Source organism: Sceloporus occidentalis, unplaced genomic scaffold (genome assembly GCF_023333645.1).
Source record: "Sceloporus occidentalis isolate IW3139 unplaced genomic scaffold, rSceOcc1.0.p SCAF_21, whole genome shotgun sequence".
In the NCBI taxonomy this organism is placed as follows: Eukaryota; Metazoa; Chordata; class Lepidosauria; order Squamata; family Phrynosomatidae; genus Sceloporus; species Sceloporus occidentalis.
This window is the reverse complement of record NW_028317001.1, coordinates 4,472,516-4,491,504: the sequence shown is the minus strand read 5'-3', so window position 1 is coordinate 4,491,504 and position 18,989 is coordinate 4,472,516. Positions and strand designations below refer to the sequence as shown.

The 18,989-nt window shown below is 45.1% G+C and overlaps 1 protein-coding gene across 4 annotated transcripts in view; it reads right to left on the bottom strand.

Annotated features, from left to right (window-relative positions):
• The window catches only part of LOC149301464 (BCAS3 microtubule associated cell migration factor), a 375,467-nt gene that overhangs the window by 175,030 nt on the left and 181,448 nt on the right, over positions 1 to 18,989 (bottom strand). For all 4 annotated transcript variants that reach the window (XM_089484409.1, XM_089484407.1, XM_089484408.1 and 1 more), the window contains 3 exons: positions 7,706 to 7,806; positions 2,884 to 3,080; positions 1,106 to 1,203 (listed from right to left, as the gene is read on the bottom strand). In XM_089484409.1, the coding sequence (XP_089340535.1) occupies positions 1,106 to 1,203; positions 2,884 to 3,080; positions 7,706 to 7,806 (396 nt within the window). The remainder of the gene's footprint in view (positions 1 to 1,105; positions 1,204 to 2,883; positions 3,081 to 7,705; positions 7,807 to 18,989) is intronic.

Below are 18,989 nucleotides of genomic sequence, written 5' to 3'. Positions count from 1 at the left end.
TCGGGCACTGACCATTTGCATCACCCACCCTTTGACTCTTTTTAATTGGAGAGAGTAAGGACTGAGTGTAAGATCATCTACATGCAAAGTAGGTACTGTGCCACTTTGTTTGTCTACATGCAAAGCTGGGTACTGTGCCACCAGGAAGGACAACAAAGGCAAAGTCAACAACAGCCAGCACTTATACGACAGTGAAGAAAACCACCACTTGTCAACAACAGAGTTAACAGGTTGTCTGTTCCAATCACGGATAAGCCCTCCGTATCTCATAGATGGAGACATCAGAGATTAAGGAAGTTAAGAATTAAGAAGTTCTGCTTGTTCTTTTCAAGCAGGATGTGTATTTTAGTCAATCAGGCGCCCATTAGGGCCTGCTTGATTGATCACAATCCTTGAGGTTTTTGTTCTGCCTCCAAAGGCTCCTCCTAAGTTAGGCTCCAAACAAGGAGAGGGGGATCTAAGGAAGATACTCAGTGACTAGTCTCAGCCCCTGCTTGTACGTGCCTTCCTTATATATTCATGTATTTACTTTATTGTAGAAATGTTATTTTGGTGAGGATTGGCTCAAGGTGGACATTTTTGGTGGCAAGGTTATGTGAAATAGTAACAACAGTTGTAGCAGCAGCAGTAGTAGCAGAAGTAGTTTATCTCACCTTTTACCAGGCCAGGTCTCAAGGCAGCTTACAAAAGTTAAAATACAAACAGCTAGACACAGAGTAGTTTAAAATATCCTGAAACGATCAATAAAGCTAGAAGCAGTTAAAAGTATAACCAGTGAAAAGAAGATTCAAAAGTTAAAAATAACAACAGTAGAAGTGTGTTTGTGTGTCGCATATGCCAAAGGGGCGCTTCCTTTCATTCGCATAGACCCCAACATTAATGCCTACAATACCAACTACAGTTGCATGCCCTCCTTGTGCTCCAAAGCCAAAGCAGAACCAAACACTCCTTTACTACCGCATTACAACCGCTTGGTGCAAAAAGAGACCCAACCCTCAAACTTTGAGTTCAGCCAACAGAAACATGAGTTTAACAGTAGGAAATCAATAGGATGCAATTCATGAAGGATATTGCTAGAAGAATAATGTCAAAGGTGTCTTCCTACCTGAGGTAGCATCGCCCGTGGTTGAAATGCCTCGGCGGTCAGATGTTGGGCGCGATGACCCCGGCATGCTCACGGGTTCAGATCGCACAGGCTGGATCCTGAAACATAAAGGAAAACACATTGCTGGGGCTCAGTGCCAGTCAGTTGCTAACAGCTCTGCAGTGCTTAGATGGCCAAAATAGAGGTGCCGAGGCCATCATGGCTGGCCTGCAAGTTGGGCTACATATTGGGATGGAGCCTGGAATCCCAGTAGCACTTTGTATAGGCTCAGGGGTGCCTTTTCTCCAGGCGGCTTCTTTATTGCTTCAGGCGCTCTTGTGATAACAATTACTCTAGGCAGAGGAACTGTGAAATAGTGGTGTGAGTAAAAAAAAAAAGACCAAACCCATGGAGATTTGTGCATGCAGAGGGGCCATATCATAGAACTAGTAGATGCAAATCTGGCCGTGGTGACACACATCTTAGTTACATCCCAGTTAGATTACTGTAATGTGCTCAATGTTGGGCTGCCACTGCTATACTCTTGTGGTCTAGTTTTTCTATTTGTGGGATTGGCAGTTGTAAAGAAGACATCTGGTGGACTGTGCTGTCGGCCCAGATTCATCTGTCTGAATCCCTCCTTTGATAGTATCCAAGGTTGCCTATCCACAGGTTCTCAATGGATCAATTGCCCTGTTTTAGGGTAAGGATTTCTGCCCACTATTTAACATGATAAAAGACCAGTAAGAGATGTTCCCTTCTTGCTCAAGTCTTGAGCCACTCTGGGGAGGAACAGGAGTCATGAACTAGCTTTCGCTTCTGCTTTGTTATCCTGGGATGCTATTGCTCTTGGCACAGACGCAGCTAAAAACATATTTCCACCATATGATTTAGCTTTGTCCAGTGACAACAGCAACGCACGGGGAGGGACGGATTAGAAGAGAGGGAAGGTTATTCAAGGCATCGCTAAGTTCAGCTTGAGGACCAGAGGGTGTTTTCCTTTTTGACAATGCACACAAAATTGAAGCAAATTCTAGGCAGAGAGAGGAAGGATGAAAGCACAGGGGGGAGAGCAGGTGCATTGAGCTGTGGACATCGCAAGAATGGCTTTGAGTTCACTACATGGTGGAAGAAGACATCCATGTGCCAAAACAGGAACAATCTGGGAGCCAAACCTGGCCACCAAAGGCTTCACATTTGGTCCCCCAACACAGGCCCTAATCCCCAAAGCCCTTACTTATTGACACACACCCTTAGGCTCTTTTGTCCAAACAGAAATGCAGGTAAAAAGGCTCAACATGAACAGCAAAAGATGCATATTTCATTTGCCACAGCTGTGGCCTCTGAGTGAGAAGAAGAGCAGCCAGCATCCAATGAACTCCCCCACTACCATCCCCTTTTGTGTGTCCTGTCTTATTTAGAAGGGAAGCTTGTGAGTAAGGAACTGTCATATTTGGAAGCTGCTCTGGGAGGTATTTCCACTGAATGACGGAGTATAAGTACTTTAAATAATAAATAAATATGAAAAAAGGGCACATAGACCAGACCAAGGCTTATCTAGTCCCACATCCCATTCCCACATTGGCCAACTCGGTGCCCCACTGGGAATCCTATCAGCAGGACTTGAGCATGTCTCCTAATGCTGGAGAGGCTATAATGCCACAATAATTAGGAGCCATTTCCTCCATGATTCCTCCACATCTGCCTTGTTTTGTCAGTTAACTCCCAGTTATGCAGGGCCACAGGGATGTGAACTAGGAAGCACCTTCTCGACAAATAGAAAGAACATCATCTCTAACCTAAGACTGTTCAGATCCAGATCGTCTGTATCGAAATCCAAGAGAGGTTGTGGGGTATCGTTCGGGCCGTGTGACTGGAGCACTGAAGAACTAGAGGAGATGACTGTGGTTTGGCCTGAGGGGTGAATGGTCTTGAACTGAAATTGCGGGCCCATCCACAGACGCCGGTGAGGTCCAGTGTGGGTCACAATTTCAACCTAGAAGAGAAGCACATGGATGAGGTTAAAGTGGCACCAAACATGCTAGTTTAAGAACTGTGTCCTGATCATCACTTCTGCGCCTGCTTCATGGAAATGCAAAACTGCTGGACTGAGAATAATAAGATCCAGCATCCCCAAGATTTCATAGAAGAACCGCATGCTATGGTCAATACAATGCTGATGCCCGAGACTGCAACCCCTAGAGACTTCTAGCATGTTCCTATTGTGACATGGATTACTTAATGCAGGAGCATCATCTCACTGAGCACTTCCTTGACCGCAGTTGTTGCAGTCAAAGGGAGTCCACAGTGGTGAGGAATGTCACAGTGTGGTAACATCTGATGCTACATAATAGTGTCTGGGAACAACTCTGAACTAACGTGGTTTGACACCACTTTAACAAATTCTGGGATTTGTCATTTGTTTTGACACCAGACAGAAAAGGCTACATGACTCACAAAACTACAAATCCCAGAATTCCATAACACTGAACCAGGACAATAAGGCAGTATCAAACCGTATTAATTCTGCAGTGTAGGTGCAGCCTCATTCAAATTTTCTATTATAGGCTCGCCTTAGGGTCGCCATAAGTCAAAAATGACTTGGAGGCACACAGCAACAAATGATGTGTTTGCCAGTAACTGTAAGCATGGTGTGTTTGCCTGTAACTTACAGATGGTAACCAACAGCCTGTAACTTACCTGGAAGGGTGGCAAATAAGTGGTAGTGGTAAGGAGAGAGGAGTGAAATGCAGAGCAATATCGGCAGCGATAACTATCTTTTTAACAGTAGCCTTCATAGAATAGTTGTTAGGTCGCAAGAATGCAAAATGAAGGTGGAAGTAAAATGGCTCTAAGAATCCTCTACTCGAAAGAGGGAAGGAAATAGAGGATTTCAAAGGCTATGAGCGCCAACATCACAAAAGGGGGGTGAGACGGGAAGGGAAGGGCTATGCCTATAAAGAGGGTGGGTGAAGTAGAAGGAAAGCGAAAGGCCGCCAAATCCAAACTGACACAGAATATGGCCTTCCAAAGTCGTTTGCGTCCCTCTTGGTGCCGGCTTCATATTTGCACAGATGTGTTTCCTTCGTTCAGCTATTGTTTCTACAGATGCTTCCAACTTCAGTGCTCTAGGTGACTAGTGATCGTGATAACAAGTAATTCCTCTCTCTCCTTCTCTTTTCATCTTTCTTTTTTTAACGGCATCTTTCTGCTGGGCAATGCTTTCCAAGCCTTGGAGGAGGAAGAGCACCCAAGCCACTTAGAGTCTCCATCCACATTTCCCCTTCTTGGGGGAAGAGGAGGGAACGCAGGTTGTCCTCCTGATGCAAACGGCTCTCTTTTGCACCGCTATGCAAATTAGGCCACGACTAAAGCATTCTGTATATTTTCAGCTCGAAACCATCAGCGCCGCAGAGCCGAGAGGTAAACAGATGCCTCTGCAATTTCACCAAGGGTACGAGCCAGATGTTCCCCATTCCTTCCCCCCGCCGTGCGCAGGACAAACATATTGTATCTACTTCCCAATGACAGCACGCATTACACACTCGTCTAATTGAGAAGTGGAAGCGAAGGGCAACGTTTCTTCGCTGCATGCTGTTACCGCCGAGAACAACACTCATATTTGGGATGAAACATACTAACGCAGTGTGGGCTTTAATCTGAAGTGGCTGGCTCCAGGATGGAGAGCATCTTAGGCGTTCCAAGGAGAGGCGATTACTCAGACTGCACAGACAAAAAGGAAGAAGTCCTTGGATGTGCCTTAAGCAACCCTCAAGGTGCTTCTGTTGGGGATTCTCCTTTAAAACGACATAGTGGTCCAGCGGAGGTCCCAAACTGGTTGATGACCAACATTCAGGCGAGCATCAGCAACTAACTCCGAAGGAATTTGGTGGACAATCAGGAAAGAAGAGGGACTCAGCTTATGGAGGCATGGAGTTTCAGGAGCGCTGGGTTGGCTATCTCTTTTATGACAACCCTGTGTTGAACCATCTGGACACCACTGGTTGACATACACTTGGAAAGTAGGAAATTCTCTTATAGCGGGACACACTCTATAGGTCCATCTAACCACTTGTGTGTGTGTTCATTTAATAATTTAACTATCATTTAACTCAGTACTGTGTTATCATTTTCTGTTACTGGCAGCCAATCTTCAGGGCCTAAAGCAATGGTCTTTCCCATCATCTGTTATCTGATCCTTCTTACCTGGAGATGTTAAAGACTGAACTGGGGATCTTTTAACTTATAAAATGGTTGCCCTACCACTAGGCTACAATTCCTTTCCACTTTAGAATTAATCAACAGGCTTCTTCTAAATACTTACTTTGCACAGAAATGCATTCCCACATTTCTAGAAACTAGAAACTCAGTCACAAATCCACTCTTGGTTTTTCCCTCAAGCTATTTCTTGTGCCAGAGGGAGGGTTGCTTTCAGTTGTAGCTGTGAAGCCAAGGTTGTGTTGAGAGTTGTCATAATGTAGTGCTGCACAGGCATAACCCTTTGGTATTGCATCCATATTGAGAAAGGGGAAGCGTGCGTCCATGTGCCTTTCCAGGGATGTCATAGACTGGCGCACAACTCAAGGCAACACTTGCATTTGCAGATGGAAGTTTGGAAATACTCATTTTGCAGGCATGTAAAAAGTGGTGTGACTGGCCAGTTACAATACTATAATTCACCAACAAGCTTCCTGGCACAATGCTTTCTTCCAAATCACTTTAAAATCCATGCAAAGGTCCTGATCTCTTTTCACAGTGTAGGGTTCTGGCAAAAATGGAACAACATGGTAGACAGTGGTGCAGCCAGGAAACTTTAGGCCTTGCACTTCGGCCTTTCCACACACACCCCAGCCATGTGTAAAGTACACTTCAGTGGTGAAGTACACAAAGAAATTTTCTCTGTCGGTGTGCTATTTCCCCACTTTACAACAGTTTCTATTTCTCTGCTCGGCTAGAGCCAAAGTCAGCCACAGCCAAAATAAATTGTTTGCCAACCATGATTAAAATCGAAGATGAAGAAATACTTGAAGCATGGGGCAAGTTTTCATTTTTAAGCTCATTTATATCACAGCGCCATCGAGGCTACAATACAACTGAGTTGGCTTTTACTTCCACCCTGCCTGCCAAATACATTTGCTTGGGAAAGGATAATAGATTTTAAAAGTAATAAATAATGAAATGAGCCCCTGAAACCATGTACATGGCCAACCTTGGCTATAAAACATTTGGTTTTGTTTGAAGTGTGAGGAAAGTTAAGATGTTGTGGCAACCAATGGCAGCCCCTGGAGCGCCAGCATTCCCACATCAATCCAAATGTAGATGCCCAGGTTTTCAGGTGGTTAGCTTTCTCTCTCAAACACGTACCCAAAACTTGGGCTGCAGGATTTGGGATCTGGGCTTTAAAGTCCAGACTGAACTGCACCACTGAGGATAGATGTAAATTGATATCCTTTCTCCCACCCACAAAACTCTGACCTGAACTTCATCTAGAATCAATGGACGGTTCCAATCTGGAGTGAATTTTAATAATACAAAATGCCATCTTTGCCCATGAACACAGAGCAGGGGATCATCCGACCATTGAACCAATTGCATCTTTTGGTAACTCCCGATGTGTCCCATAAGCATCTCCTGCCATTATTCCCAAATTATGTTACGAGATAAAATGTATTTAAAGGTATGAAATGCCCTGTAGTCTGCAGGCAGGGAAGCTGTTTACTAGGTCTTACTTTGGAACAGATGCCAATATCATCATCATCATCATCATCATCATCATCATCATCATCATCATCATCATCATCGGCTAGAATCTGACCGTACTAGGATCTGACAGAAAATATTCAGGGATAAACAAAAGGTGCATGGACGTCCAAAATAAAATCGGAAAGAACAGGAACAAAACATGGGATTTTCTGGTCTTTTAAATATGTTTGGATACCTCCATGGTCAAAAATTAATGGCATACAAGAGTTAAAAAGCAACCAAACCATCATAAAACCTGAAACCTGTTAAAGCAAACTGAAGCAACAACAAATAAAAGTTTGGCACATTATACAAGGCCAAATCACTTTTCAAAGGCCAGATGGAAATACAAGGGGGGTTGGACTCAATGGTCCATGAATCTCCTTCCGACTCTATGGCCCGTTACAGACTGCCCAAAAGGGGTGGTCTTGGGCCGCTGCCGGTTGCAGCGTGGGGGAGCCGCTGCAGCCAAACCGCACGACTCCCCCGCACTGCAAAAAAGGAGTGCAGAAATCGTACTCCTTCCAGCAACCCGGAAGAGCCGCTGCAAGTGCGAAAGTGCACACTCGCGACGGCTCTTCTGGGTTTAGACGTCCAGACGCTGCGCGTCCGTTACATCAAGATGGTGGCGCCCGTCTGTATAGGGCGCCGCCATCTTGCCGTACAGAATACGCGCGAGGGGCAAGGCACGTCCGGAAGCGCCGCCTCTCGCACGTATTCCTGGCGCAACTACAGCGCGGCTTAGGCCCGTCTCTAAGGCGCCTATGTTTTTATGAAAAAGATTTTTACTTACTTGTGTAAAGGTAGTAGGTCTGCATAGAATTAAGTTGTGCCTGGTCTGCTTGGTTATTCTAGAGCCCAGCATCCCCTCATGCTTACCTGAGAAAGCCATTCTTCGTCTTCTTGCCCGCTGTGGTCAGAGGCTAAGCTATCGTAGGATTCATGCCGAGTGATAGGTCCTGGACTTCCAAGTGGAACTACTGTATAAACAGAAGGAGAAAAATGAGATATGGGTAAGACTTGCATGGCATAGTTCTACTGCTCAAACAAAGCAAGTTTAAATGTTCTAAGTATCTTCCAAGAGAGAAGTTCTCTTGTGAACCATGTATACCAGAAGAACAGGAGAAATGATCTGCGAGATCAAACCAAATATCCACCCAGTCTATCAACCTGTTTCTGCGACTGGACAAGCCCAGTGGGTTTCATGGCCGAGTGGGGAATTGACTTGACTTTCTTCAATAATCATTCAAAGGCCTGTTACAGACTGCCAAAATAAAGCTGCTTCGGGACTCTTTGGAGGAATGCTATTTAAATGATGCATGCATCCTAAGAATCCGGAAGCTGCACCAAAGCTGCCCTCCAGTGCTTAGGAATGGAGTGTGGCTTTGGCGCGACCTCCGGACTCTTAGGACCCATGCGTCTTTTAAATAGCATACCTCCAAAGAGACCCAAAGCAGCATTATTTTGGCCATCTGTAATAGGCCAAAGTCTTTGCTGTTTTCTGCATCAACTGGGCTAAAAGAGGTTTCTGCATTTTTAAAACAAATCTATACACTTATAAAGATATGCATTTTACAAATGTAGACATAGTTTTCTACACATATCCTTTGCCCAAAACAAACCCTGAGCCGCTCCAGTGTGCAAACTCCTGGGTCCAGCTGCACTTTGTTTGACAATGCGTCCCGAGAGGTGATGTGAAACACATACTCCTGTCGAAAACCTTGACTCCATTGACCAGAACTGATGTGTGATGTGGGCGCCACGATAAATCCAACTAGCTCTTGGCACCTTTCGGCTGGCAGCAGGAAAAGGAACTGGAAAACCCCAGCTCCAAGTCAAGCTGACAACTCCCAGGGCATCTCACCCCCCTTTGACAAGTGCCACTGTCAACGATACAGCCCCTTGCCGCAAAGTTTTCAAGGAACTGTCCACTTTAGCAGATGCAGGAACCAAGCTAAGCCACAGTGACAAAACCTCTCCTCGGGCAGCATTGGGCAGAAACACCCAACCGCCCTTCAAAACGCAGCAGGCTTTGCTTGGCCTGAGGAGCTACAACCATCAAGTCGCCTTGACGCTAATGCAACTTATCTGAAGCTGCCTTGACAATTAAGTTGGCCAAGATCTTTTTTGGCAGGTGGGAGCAGATGATTTACATCTCGGCAGCAGCTGTTTTACCAAACAGCCACACTTTATCACCGTTAAGTGAAATCTATAACTAGGGGGAGAAATACAATGGCACAGAACTCCCATACACACTCCAGCCAGGACACTTTGGGGAGTAGGGGATTTGTCTGCAACTGGGGGACCTCCGGGATCAGAAAGTACCAAATGTGTGTGGGATGCCCGGGGTTGGGGGGGTATCGGAGGGCTGCCAGATTGAGGAAAAATTGGGATTAGGGAACGATGGGATTGTGGAAAAAAAGAAGGGAAGTTTTCAAGTTGGCTCCCAGCCGCTTTTCCCGGAGTCATTAAAATGAGTGTCAAGTGAGCCTATGCTAGGGGCAGCCCCTGTCCTCCTCAGGAAAGAGCCGATGCTTCAAAACCTGATGCTCCAAGGAGGAAATGGGCCTCAAAGCAAGAGACGCTTGGAGTACTGTTTTTCAATGGACATGGATCTTAAAGATCTTTGCAGGGACAGCAGCTCAGTGTTGCACCACATGGGATGGAGGCAGAAGTGCCCAAGCTCAATTCCCTGGCATCTCCAGCAAAAAAGGATCCAGGTCGCAGGTAAAGGGAAGGGACCCTGGAGGCCAGTGCCAGTCAGAGGAGACAATACGGGGCTTAAGACGGGCAAATCGAAACTTGCTGTCCTCCTTTAGGCAAAGGAAAATTGTGTGTTTTAACTCATAAGTGATGCAGGTGATTAGTGCCAAGACAACTGGAGCCAAAGTGGAATCATCAAAAAATAGGAGGGCTATCAGTATGTCCAAGGAACCCTGAGTTTTGCAGATGTATGTACACTTTCTCTCACATATGCACGGTGTTGTTCTTCTTGTTGTTAAATTAAGATTTTAAAAAGAGCAAGACAGCACCATCAGCACTGCAAAGTGCTAAAACAGGGCTGAGCGACCATGTTTGGTTCCTCTGGGGGCATAGCCATAGCTCTGCCGCAATTACACCAAAGAAAGAAACTCCCCAAACTTCTCCAACCAGCCATTTCTGCTTGCGTTATCTGTCAATGCTCTTCCTTGCCCTCCGACGCAAGGGTACAATAGATGTTCAATTATTAATCTTTTCAGGTTTTCTATCAGCAGCTCAATGCGGGGATCTGGTTTCCTTTTCCTCTCATTACATTCCTCCCGAGAGAACAGTCACAGACAGAGTATAATTATGAAACAGACATCTCTGTGTGCTGCAAAGAGATCTTTGACATGGTGGGTTCTCAACAACCACAGGTGCCTGGCTCCCCCCCCCCCCCCCTGACACACAACAAATTGAATCTTGTGGGGTGGACTCACACTTTTATCTAGCTTGTAAACTGGCACAGAATAATAGAGTTGGAACTCATGGACAATCAAGTCCAACCCGCTTCTCAGGGCAAGATCTCCAGCAGGGATGGATGTCAACAGCGGGGATGTCCACTTCAAACTTTCAGGACCCAGGACACATATATGTCCACACATCCAACACACTAAGAACAGCAGTCAGGTGAATGATGATTTGCAAACATGGAAATAAACTAATACCTTTTTGCTCATTAGAGAGCACTAACACAAGCTCATCACCAACTTTAATTCCACGAAGAGCGAGGGCCAAGCCCTGACTACAAACACATGTACTTGTATAACACATGTCTCATTCACACTTTTAGGTCTGCGCTTAAAAACATTCACTGATATCCTGTATTGTCTACTTATTTACAATGCACAGCTAGGTATCATTTCTTGGCTTTCTGCTTGTTGCAGCAGGAGGTTGGAAACATCCTCCTCCTTGCACCCCAACTGTCGACTGAACAGGCCTCCTTCACCCAATGTGGCACCTGGCTATTAAAGTGGATGGGGGCATTTACGATTGTGTGAATACAGTGGGCTTTTGGTATCTGCTGGGGTTTGGTTCTAGGACCCCAGATGGATACCAAAATCTGTGGACGCTCAAGCCCCGTAACATACAGTAGCATAATAAAATGGTGTCCCTTATATAAAATGATCTTTGGAATAGCGGTATATAAATAAAACAAATAATAATAATAATAATAATTATCATTATTATTATTACTATTATCATTATTAAAGGTTGTTGGATATATATATATATATATATATATATATATATATGCCCTCTGTATCCGTGGATTCTTTATCCATGGATTCAACCATCCATGGCTTGAAAATATTCATATATATATATATATATATATATATATAGAATCCACGGATACAGAGGGCTAACTTTAGTGTCACGATCGTGACTATAAAGTGTTACTGAATACGGAGCAGTTGCAGATGTGCAACTCTAAGTTATGAATTGGTAAGTACAATACAGAATACCAGCCAGTATCTTTAATATCAAAACTTGTGTGGATGTGGTTGGTTTATCTATTTGTTAATATTCGCCATCAAATCAACTTCCACTTGCAGCTACTTTATAGACGAGAGACCTTCATAAGCCTGGTCACCAGGCCTTGCAAATTCAGGGCCATGGCTTCCTTTCTTGACTCAATCCATTCACAATGTGCTCTTCCTCTTTTCCCACTGCCTCCCACTTTGCAGAATACACATATGTACCTATTTCCAATATACAATATAATAGTGATGGCGAACCTATGGCACGCGTGCCAGAGGTGGCACTCAGAGTCCTCTCTGTGGGCACATGTGCCGTCGCCCCAGCACAGAGTTTGCCAGAGTTTGTTACTAGAAAGCCAGAGGGACATGGCACTTTGCAATTAATAAGTGGGTTTTTGGGTTGCACTTTGGGCACTCGGCCTCTAAAAGGTTCACCATCACTGCAATATAATATACCAAGAGGCCAAGAGGATGTTAAAAACACAAAAGTTGGTCAATATAAGGATTTCTCATCCAGGGCAGCCCTTGTCAAGACTGAGTCACAGGCAGCTGGAAGAGAGAAGCCAAAGAGTTGAGCTGGGGATCAGAAGTGAGAGACTGGAGTGGAAATAAAGAGTCAAGGATCCAGAGAAACAAGACTCCTTCCTCAGACAGAGACCTGAGCCTGAGAAGAACGCCTTTGTAGTTCTTTCTGTCCAGGAGGAGCCAGTCGAAAGCTTGAGAATATTTCACTGTCCTAGAAGCAGGGCCCAAGACAAGAGAGGTTCCTGCTTGAGACAAAGGGCAAAACGATGCTCTCTCCATCGTTCCACAAAGAGAAGCTGACTGGACTCCCAACAGAGTCTTGGTTCAATACTGGTGATGGGATGCTCTCCCCAGCTACACCAGAGGATAGCAGTCTGGTTTAGGAAGGAAGAAAGGCAACAGGGCACACATGGATATGCCATCTCAATGAGGGGACAAGCTCAGGACCCTCAGGAAAACAGTAGGCAATGGATGCTATTGCTGTCCCCATCCCACCACCATGTCCGCCTCATTCTACCCAATCCTAGGGTCGGCCCTGCCTGGAAAATGATCCGCTTATAGCTTTCCCCATTGCAATAAGTGCATATAGAGCCAACGTCCCCAGCTTTAACCTTGATTGTTCCTGAGCTGTTGTGGCTTCTGGGAACTTTGCTCAAGGCTTCATCTACAGAAGCGGGGAGAGGAGAAAAGAGTTCCGGTTCACATAGGCGGGTCGGCCGCTTTGGCCTGTGACTCATCGTTTGATCAAGGCAACACCGGCTGGCCCTCGGCCAAAGGTATGAGCAGCCTTCCCCTTGAGATGTTTTGGCACCGAGCTGACAAGGGGTGATGATGCAAAGGGTTCTGTCCATGGCGCTTGAAATTTGAAGAGCTCACTCAAACATGTATCGCTTAACAGTACAGCCAGAAGATGATAGTTGAGCTGGACCTGTTAGCAGCAACACATAAGCAGAGCTTGGGAAAGCTGGCCAGATCTTGCATCACCGGATGTAACTGGGATGACGGAGAGCTGCTGTTGCACAGTGGGACCTTGGTATCTGCTGAGGTTTGGTTCCAAGACCCAACGTGGATAACAAAATCCGTGGATGCTCAAGTCCTGTTAAATACAGTGGCACAGAGAAATGGTGTCCCTTATACAAAATAGCAAAATCAACAACCGAAAACATAGATCCTTGGATTGTAACTCCAGTTTATAATCTTATAATTTCTGAACATGAATCTAGCCATACTTTTTGTGGACTGACAGAATCCCCTAGCCACTTCCACATAAAATGCACGGCTGATGGGTCGCAAGGTGTACAATCCTGGGCTAATGTTACAAGCTATTTTTAACAGCATCAGGGAGCAGTTTAGAAACAAACCTAACACCAAAAGGGCATAGATGGCTTCTGTCAAAAAAAACGACCCAGTTAGACCATCAACATACCAGTGACTAGTGTGTAGAGAGATTTTGTAGCAGCTTTGAGTCTAACTGAAAGCATGAGCTTTCATACACTAAAATCTGCTTCCTCAGATGTTAAGCCTACAAAAGCTGATGCTGCCAACTTCTTTCTTTCAGTTAGTCTCAAAGGTTGCTACAACATCACTCTATATATTGATTCTGTAGGCTAACACGGCTACATCTTTGAATTCCCATGACCAGGCAGAATTGGTTTTTCAACATGGCAAATCTTGCAGCCAGCGATCCAAACGCTGGCAACAACTCCAGTCTCCTCTTGGGTTCAAGAAATAAATTCGGCAACAAGGGCCAACTGTGAAATCGGCCTGATGGGGCCATCTTTAAAGTGTTACGGAAGAGGTAACTCTTTCTATAATTCACCGACTTCAAAAGTATGTTTGACATTATTGTCGGGAAAATTATGTTAACCATGGATTACTGTTACAATCAAAGTATGTAGTGAGAAGTCAAGAGGCTTAGTAGTAAATTTTCAAAGCGGAGCGCCGGGATTTAGCCGTTTGACTCCCATTAGCGTCAGGAGGGCTCGCACGGCTAAATCCTCACATGCCGCTTTGAAAACTGACCTCTCCATGCTGATGGGACCCCCCCTTCCCCTCCCCAAACGCTCTCCAACCACCACCGTTTTTTAAGAAGTTCCAGATGACCAGGCAAGGCCGGCAAAAAGAACCATTTCATCATGTTATTATTGTTTGTAGGCATCTGAAAGTTATTTTAATTCTCTTGCCTTCAGATCTCCTTCAGTGTTGGAGTGTTTGAAAGGTGCAGCGGTGGAGGGGGAGGCCAGTGTTTACGGCCGGGGAATGGCTAAAATGAATGCGGAGAACGACAGACAAAGCAATATACAGTATTCCAAGGGACTTTCCCAGACTCTCCCATAAACAACCCAGGGCTGACTACTACGCTTCAGTTCAGTGTATCCAAACGTATTTGTTATTGGGTCACAAGATGCAACGCAAGAGGGTTTGGGAGCCTTTTCAGTGTTGCCAATGCAACTCCATGGAGCAAGGGGGAGCCTGCCCTGTTTCTCCTCATTTCCCTCCGTCATAGGCTTGGCAATGGAAGTATTATTTGTAGTTCCTTTCACCACTTAACCTCCCTGTCTTCAGGAAAAGGCCGACACCAGTCAGGTCTTGGGAGGGGGGGTGTAAAAACACACGCGCGCAACCTTTACGTTTCCCCACGGAATGCGGACCCTGACGTTTCCACTTACAGACGCCTTTCAAGTAAGAGAGAGGTAATGCAGGCTGGCTTAGGAAAGGTTATGTTAAGACATGAAAATGCTTATCGCGGTGACCTTAGCACTTCATCTAAGGAGTCTTGGGCAGCGACATGGGGGCAGATTTCCTCTCCCTGAAATCACCAATATGTTGAAGCCTGCGGAAAGGGGGCAGGCGGGGGGGAGAAGGACTGAGATTATCACTTTTGACTTCACCAAACGGGCGTTAAAGATTTGTTTTTTAAAGACTGTCCAACTCTGTGTTCTTTGTTAGGCAAAGGAATCTAAGATGTGCTGAGCAAAAAATGCTTCCATTTTTCTGGCCTGAATCTTACAGACCTATCGCAAGGAGCGCGGATCCATTGCTCCAACTGCTGAAGGGTGAGTGAACACATAAGTAAATCCCATTGATTCAGTGGGTCAACTCCGGCTGACCTTACCAATACCAATACTATCATTTAGCTGAGTATCCAAAAGCGCCTCCCCTCGCTCCAAACATATCCGCATTGCTTTGGTCCTACAGATAGACCTCCGTTAACCAAAGTGATGTGTTCCTGGACATTCCTTCTTTAAAAGAAAATTTGATACTAGAGACAGAAATAACACGGAAAGAATACAGATAGGTTCCTATACCACCGGCAAAAAGAAAGAAAAGAAAAGCAGTTCTACGCGTTTCAGCAATTTTTTAATAAAAGAACCCAAAACTAACAATATGTACATGTGAAATGAAACGACCAGGACAGGTAAATCTTGCATGAGTAAGGCCTGCTAAGCTGTGGCAAGGAGAAGAATGAAGTGGGAAGCTGTGGGCATTATCTGAATAGGGATGGTCCTGCACCGGATGTGCTAAATGAAGTTCCATTAACTCCTGAATCACGTATTTCCATATAGTCGATCTGTGTCATTAGCTGTAGGTTAATGCTGCGGGTAAAGAAAAAGCATGGGTAAAGTGTGGCTAAATAAGCCTCCCCCAAACTGGCACCCTCCATGATTCCCACCCATGCCAAGCTGGGCAATGTTAGCCAGGAATGATGGAAACTGTAATTGGGCACAACTAGAGGAGGCCAGCTTGGGGAAGACTGGCCAGAACATCAGGAAGAGCATAGGAAGTTTATTTTCATATGTTTCCTTGCAAATAAAGGCCTCTCGTGGGCCTCAAACACCTAGAGAGGAAACAGCAAGATCATCTCTAGGTCTCAGGCTTGAGCCTTAATTCTCAGGACCTGGGATAGTCCTGATGGGGCAACCCTGTTCAGCAGCCTCCCTTTGGTAACTTGGCTCTTGGGCCAGCACAGCCCTAGTAGTTTCACAGCAAACCTTGCTCCCTTCTGGAGACCACCTTCTGGGAAACAAGGGTGCCACCTGGAAGAAACGTCCAGCCTGAATCTAGAAGATGGATCCCATAGAAGCCAACTGATAATGTACTAGCCTTCCTTCCAAGCCAAACCAGCTCTTTAGCCTAAGTGACTCTTCCCTCTCAGCAGCCAATTCCAATGGTCTTCTACCATCTGCTTCAGTGCACCACCCTATTCATTCTCTTTGAAAAGCTGGTCAGAATAATGAAGATTTTGTTTGCTGGTGGACAGAGAACAAGGAGGAGGCCATTCTGGCCTCCTTGGGAAAGGAGTTCCAGAACCTGGGGGCAGTCACTAAGAAGGTCCCCTCTCACAACGCCACCAACCATCCTTGTGACGGTGGTGGGACTGAGGGAAAGACCTCTCTTGAAGATCTCAAAGCCCATGCAGACTCATATGAGGAGATACGGTCTGCCAATAGCCTGGACCTGAGCCAGAGAGGGCTTGATAGGTCATAACCACATCAAATTCCATTCTAGATAAGCCCATGAGGAGCCCCTTGATGCCAGAAAGCTTGAAATAATTGCATAGTGGATTGTGACATCTCATTTTAACACAACAAGCAAGTGCGTGCGCTCTCTCTCTCTCTCTCTCTCTCTCTTCTTCTCCTACCTCTCTTTTTAGGTAATCATTCAGAGATCAATCTTGCTATCCAGTCTCCAAGGCCTCCCCACAGAGATTTCATAGTGAAGATCTGCCAGGTAAGCTTACCAGAAAACACTACAATAAAGTCCAGAGGGAGTGAGAAGTGGAGGGGGGGGGGGGTTAGTTTGTTTGTTTTAACAAAATCTATATTTATATCATTACATTTCCTACGGTCGAGGGCAGCTGTAATTAATGGATTTCTCTCTTTCCCTTAATGCACTCATTTGTCAATTCAAAAAAACACACAATGGCCAATCAATTTTGATGTATTTAGTAAGCAATTTGTCAAAGAATGCTGCACACGAGTTAATATATTAATTTCTCGGTATCAGCCTTCTCCCAATTTCTGTAGGACTTCTTCATAAATTTTAGATATGTAGAAATATTTTCAGACTGAGAAGATAATACCCGTAAATAGAAAGTGCCCTCTCCCTATGACACGATGCTGGGAAACAAATCAAAAAAAGATATATACGCCATGAACTCAAATGTTTGCTGGTCTTTCATGTACAGGCGAGGTCAATGTGCTTCTGGGTCCCATCTAAGGTTCTCATTTTGTCCTAAGGGCCAAATTAATATGGATAAACCCAACTGAAGCTTTTCTGAAAGACTGGAAACTATTTATGGGTTTTTTGAGCAATATGAAATCTAACCATGTAATAATTTATGGTCATGGTGGGGCCCATTTTACTATGCCATTGTATTTAATAAGACTTGAACATCCACGAATTTTACTATCGATGATTGTCCCGGAACCAAACTCCAGAGGATAACAAGGCGTCCCTTATATAAAATGGCAAAATCAAGATTTCCTTTCTGGAATTTATGAATTTTTAAAAATATTTTAAAGCCATGGATGATTGAATCTGTAGATTAAAAAAATCAATGGATATGTAGGGCCAATTGTATTAGTAATTCTATTAGGATTATTTAGGTAACAGTAGTAGCATATGCCTTGAAGTTGCCTATTGCACTATGGGTCCCATACAGACAGGCCAAAATAAAGCTGCTTCGGATCACTTTGGAGGTATGCAGCTTAAATGATGCATGTGTCCTAAGAGTCCAGAAGATGTGCCAAAGCTGCACTTCAGTCCTTAGGACTGTATTGTGGCTTTGGTGCGGCTTCCGGACTCTTAGGACGCATGCATCATTTAAACAGCATACTTCCAAAGTGACCCGAAGCAGCTTTATTTTGGCCAGTCTGTATGGGGCCATAGATTCATGGAGGAACAGTTTTCCAACAGTTTGTTCAAGGCTTGAAGGCCACGTGTTTGAGGAGGCCATAGCACTCATGTTCTGCTTGTAGGCTTCCCAAGAGGCATTTGGTGGTCATTTTTGTGGGACATAGGTTTGGTACAGAGCTTGGAAACGCTACTGCTTTTGACTTCAGCTCCATAAAATCCCAAGGCCAGCGTGGCCAGAAGCCACATTGGCTGAGGAATTTGGAAAGCTGCAGTTGAGAAATGTGGTTTTTCCAAACATTGGCACACGACGGGTCTTTAGTCTGATCCATCAGGGCAGTTCTTTAGCTCTTATAGCACTGGAGTGCAGCTTTGGTGCAGCTTCTGGATTCTTAGGATGCATGCATTATTTAAACAGCATTACCTCCAAAGAGACATGAAGCAGCTTTATTTTGGCAGTCTGTAACAGGCCACAGTCTCATACACCCTGCCCTTATAGCAATTGAACACAATGGCCTGTTTCAGAATCTGGGATGGGGAAGGGTGTCATCAGAGGAGAAAAGGTCAGGATATAATCTTTTAAAAGTCCAGGTAAGTTACGAGCGGAGTGTCCTGCCTTTGCATTTCGTAGCAGATGTCACCGAGACGTCCATCCCCACAAGCAAAACTTCCAGCTGCTCCGGCCCCATTACAAGCCCCCTTGGGATATGGCTTTTGGACACTCGGCCCATCTAAGACGACAGACAAACACTTCCCTTGTTCCCACCCTAAAAGCTTGAGTACTTTCTAAAGAAATAAAATCCCTTTTTTCCTGAATACTACTGAAAATCCACACTCAATGAAATTATATGCGTATGAGTGTGTCCTCCTCCAGAAGCTGAGATGCTCCAAAGTGTCCAGAAAGTAAAGATAAAAAGCAAAGGCTTTGGCATCAAGCTGTATATTTATAAACCCTCTCCGCCCCCCCAAAAAAGTATACCCTTCGACCGGACCATCAGACAGTTCATTGTTGAGTCTGTCGTCTGACAGAGGGGTATCTTCTGTTCGAAAAGCACACAGAGTATTTCTTCAATGACCCTGGAGGGGCAAAGGTCACTTATTATAAATGGATAATGAGACCTAATGCAATGTTCTGAGCCTGGACAAAGAAAGGGCTTATCCGTAGCCCCTTGCGGCTCAGGCCATTCAGGCTTTCATTCCTCTCCTCCTCTGCCCCCCCTTCGGCACCGCTACAACCACCTCTCCACCCCACCGCCGCACACTTAATGGAGCCAAACAAT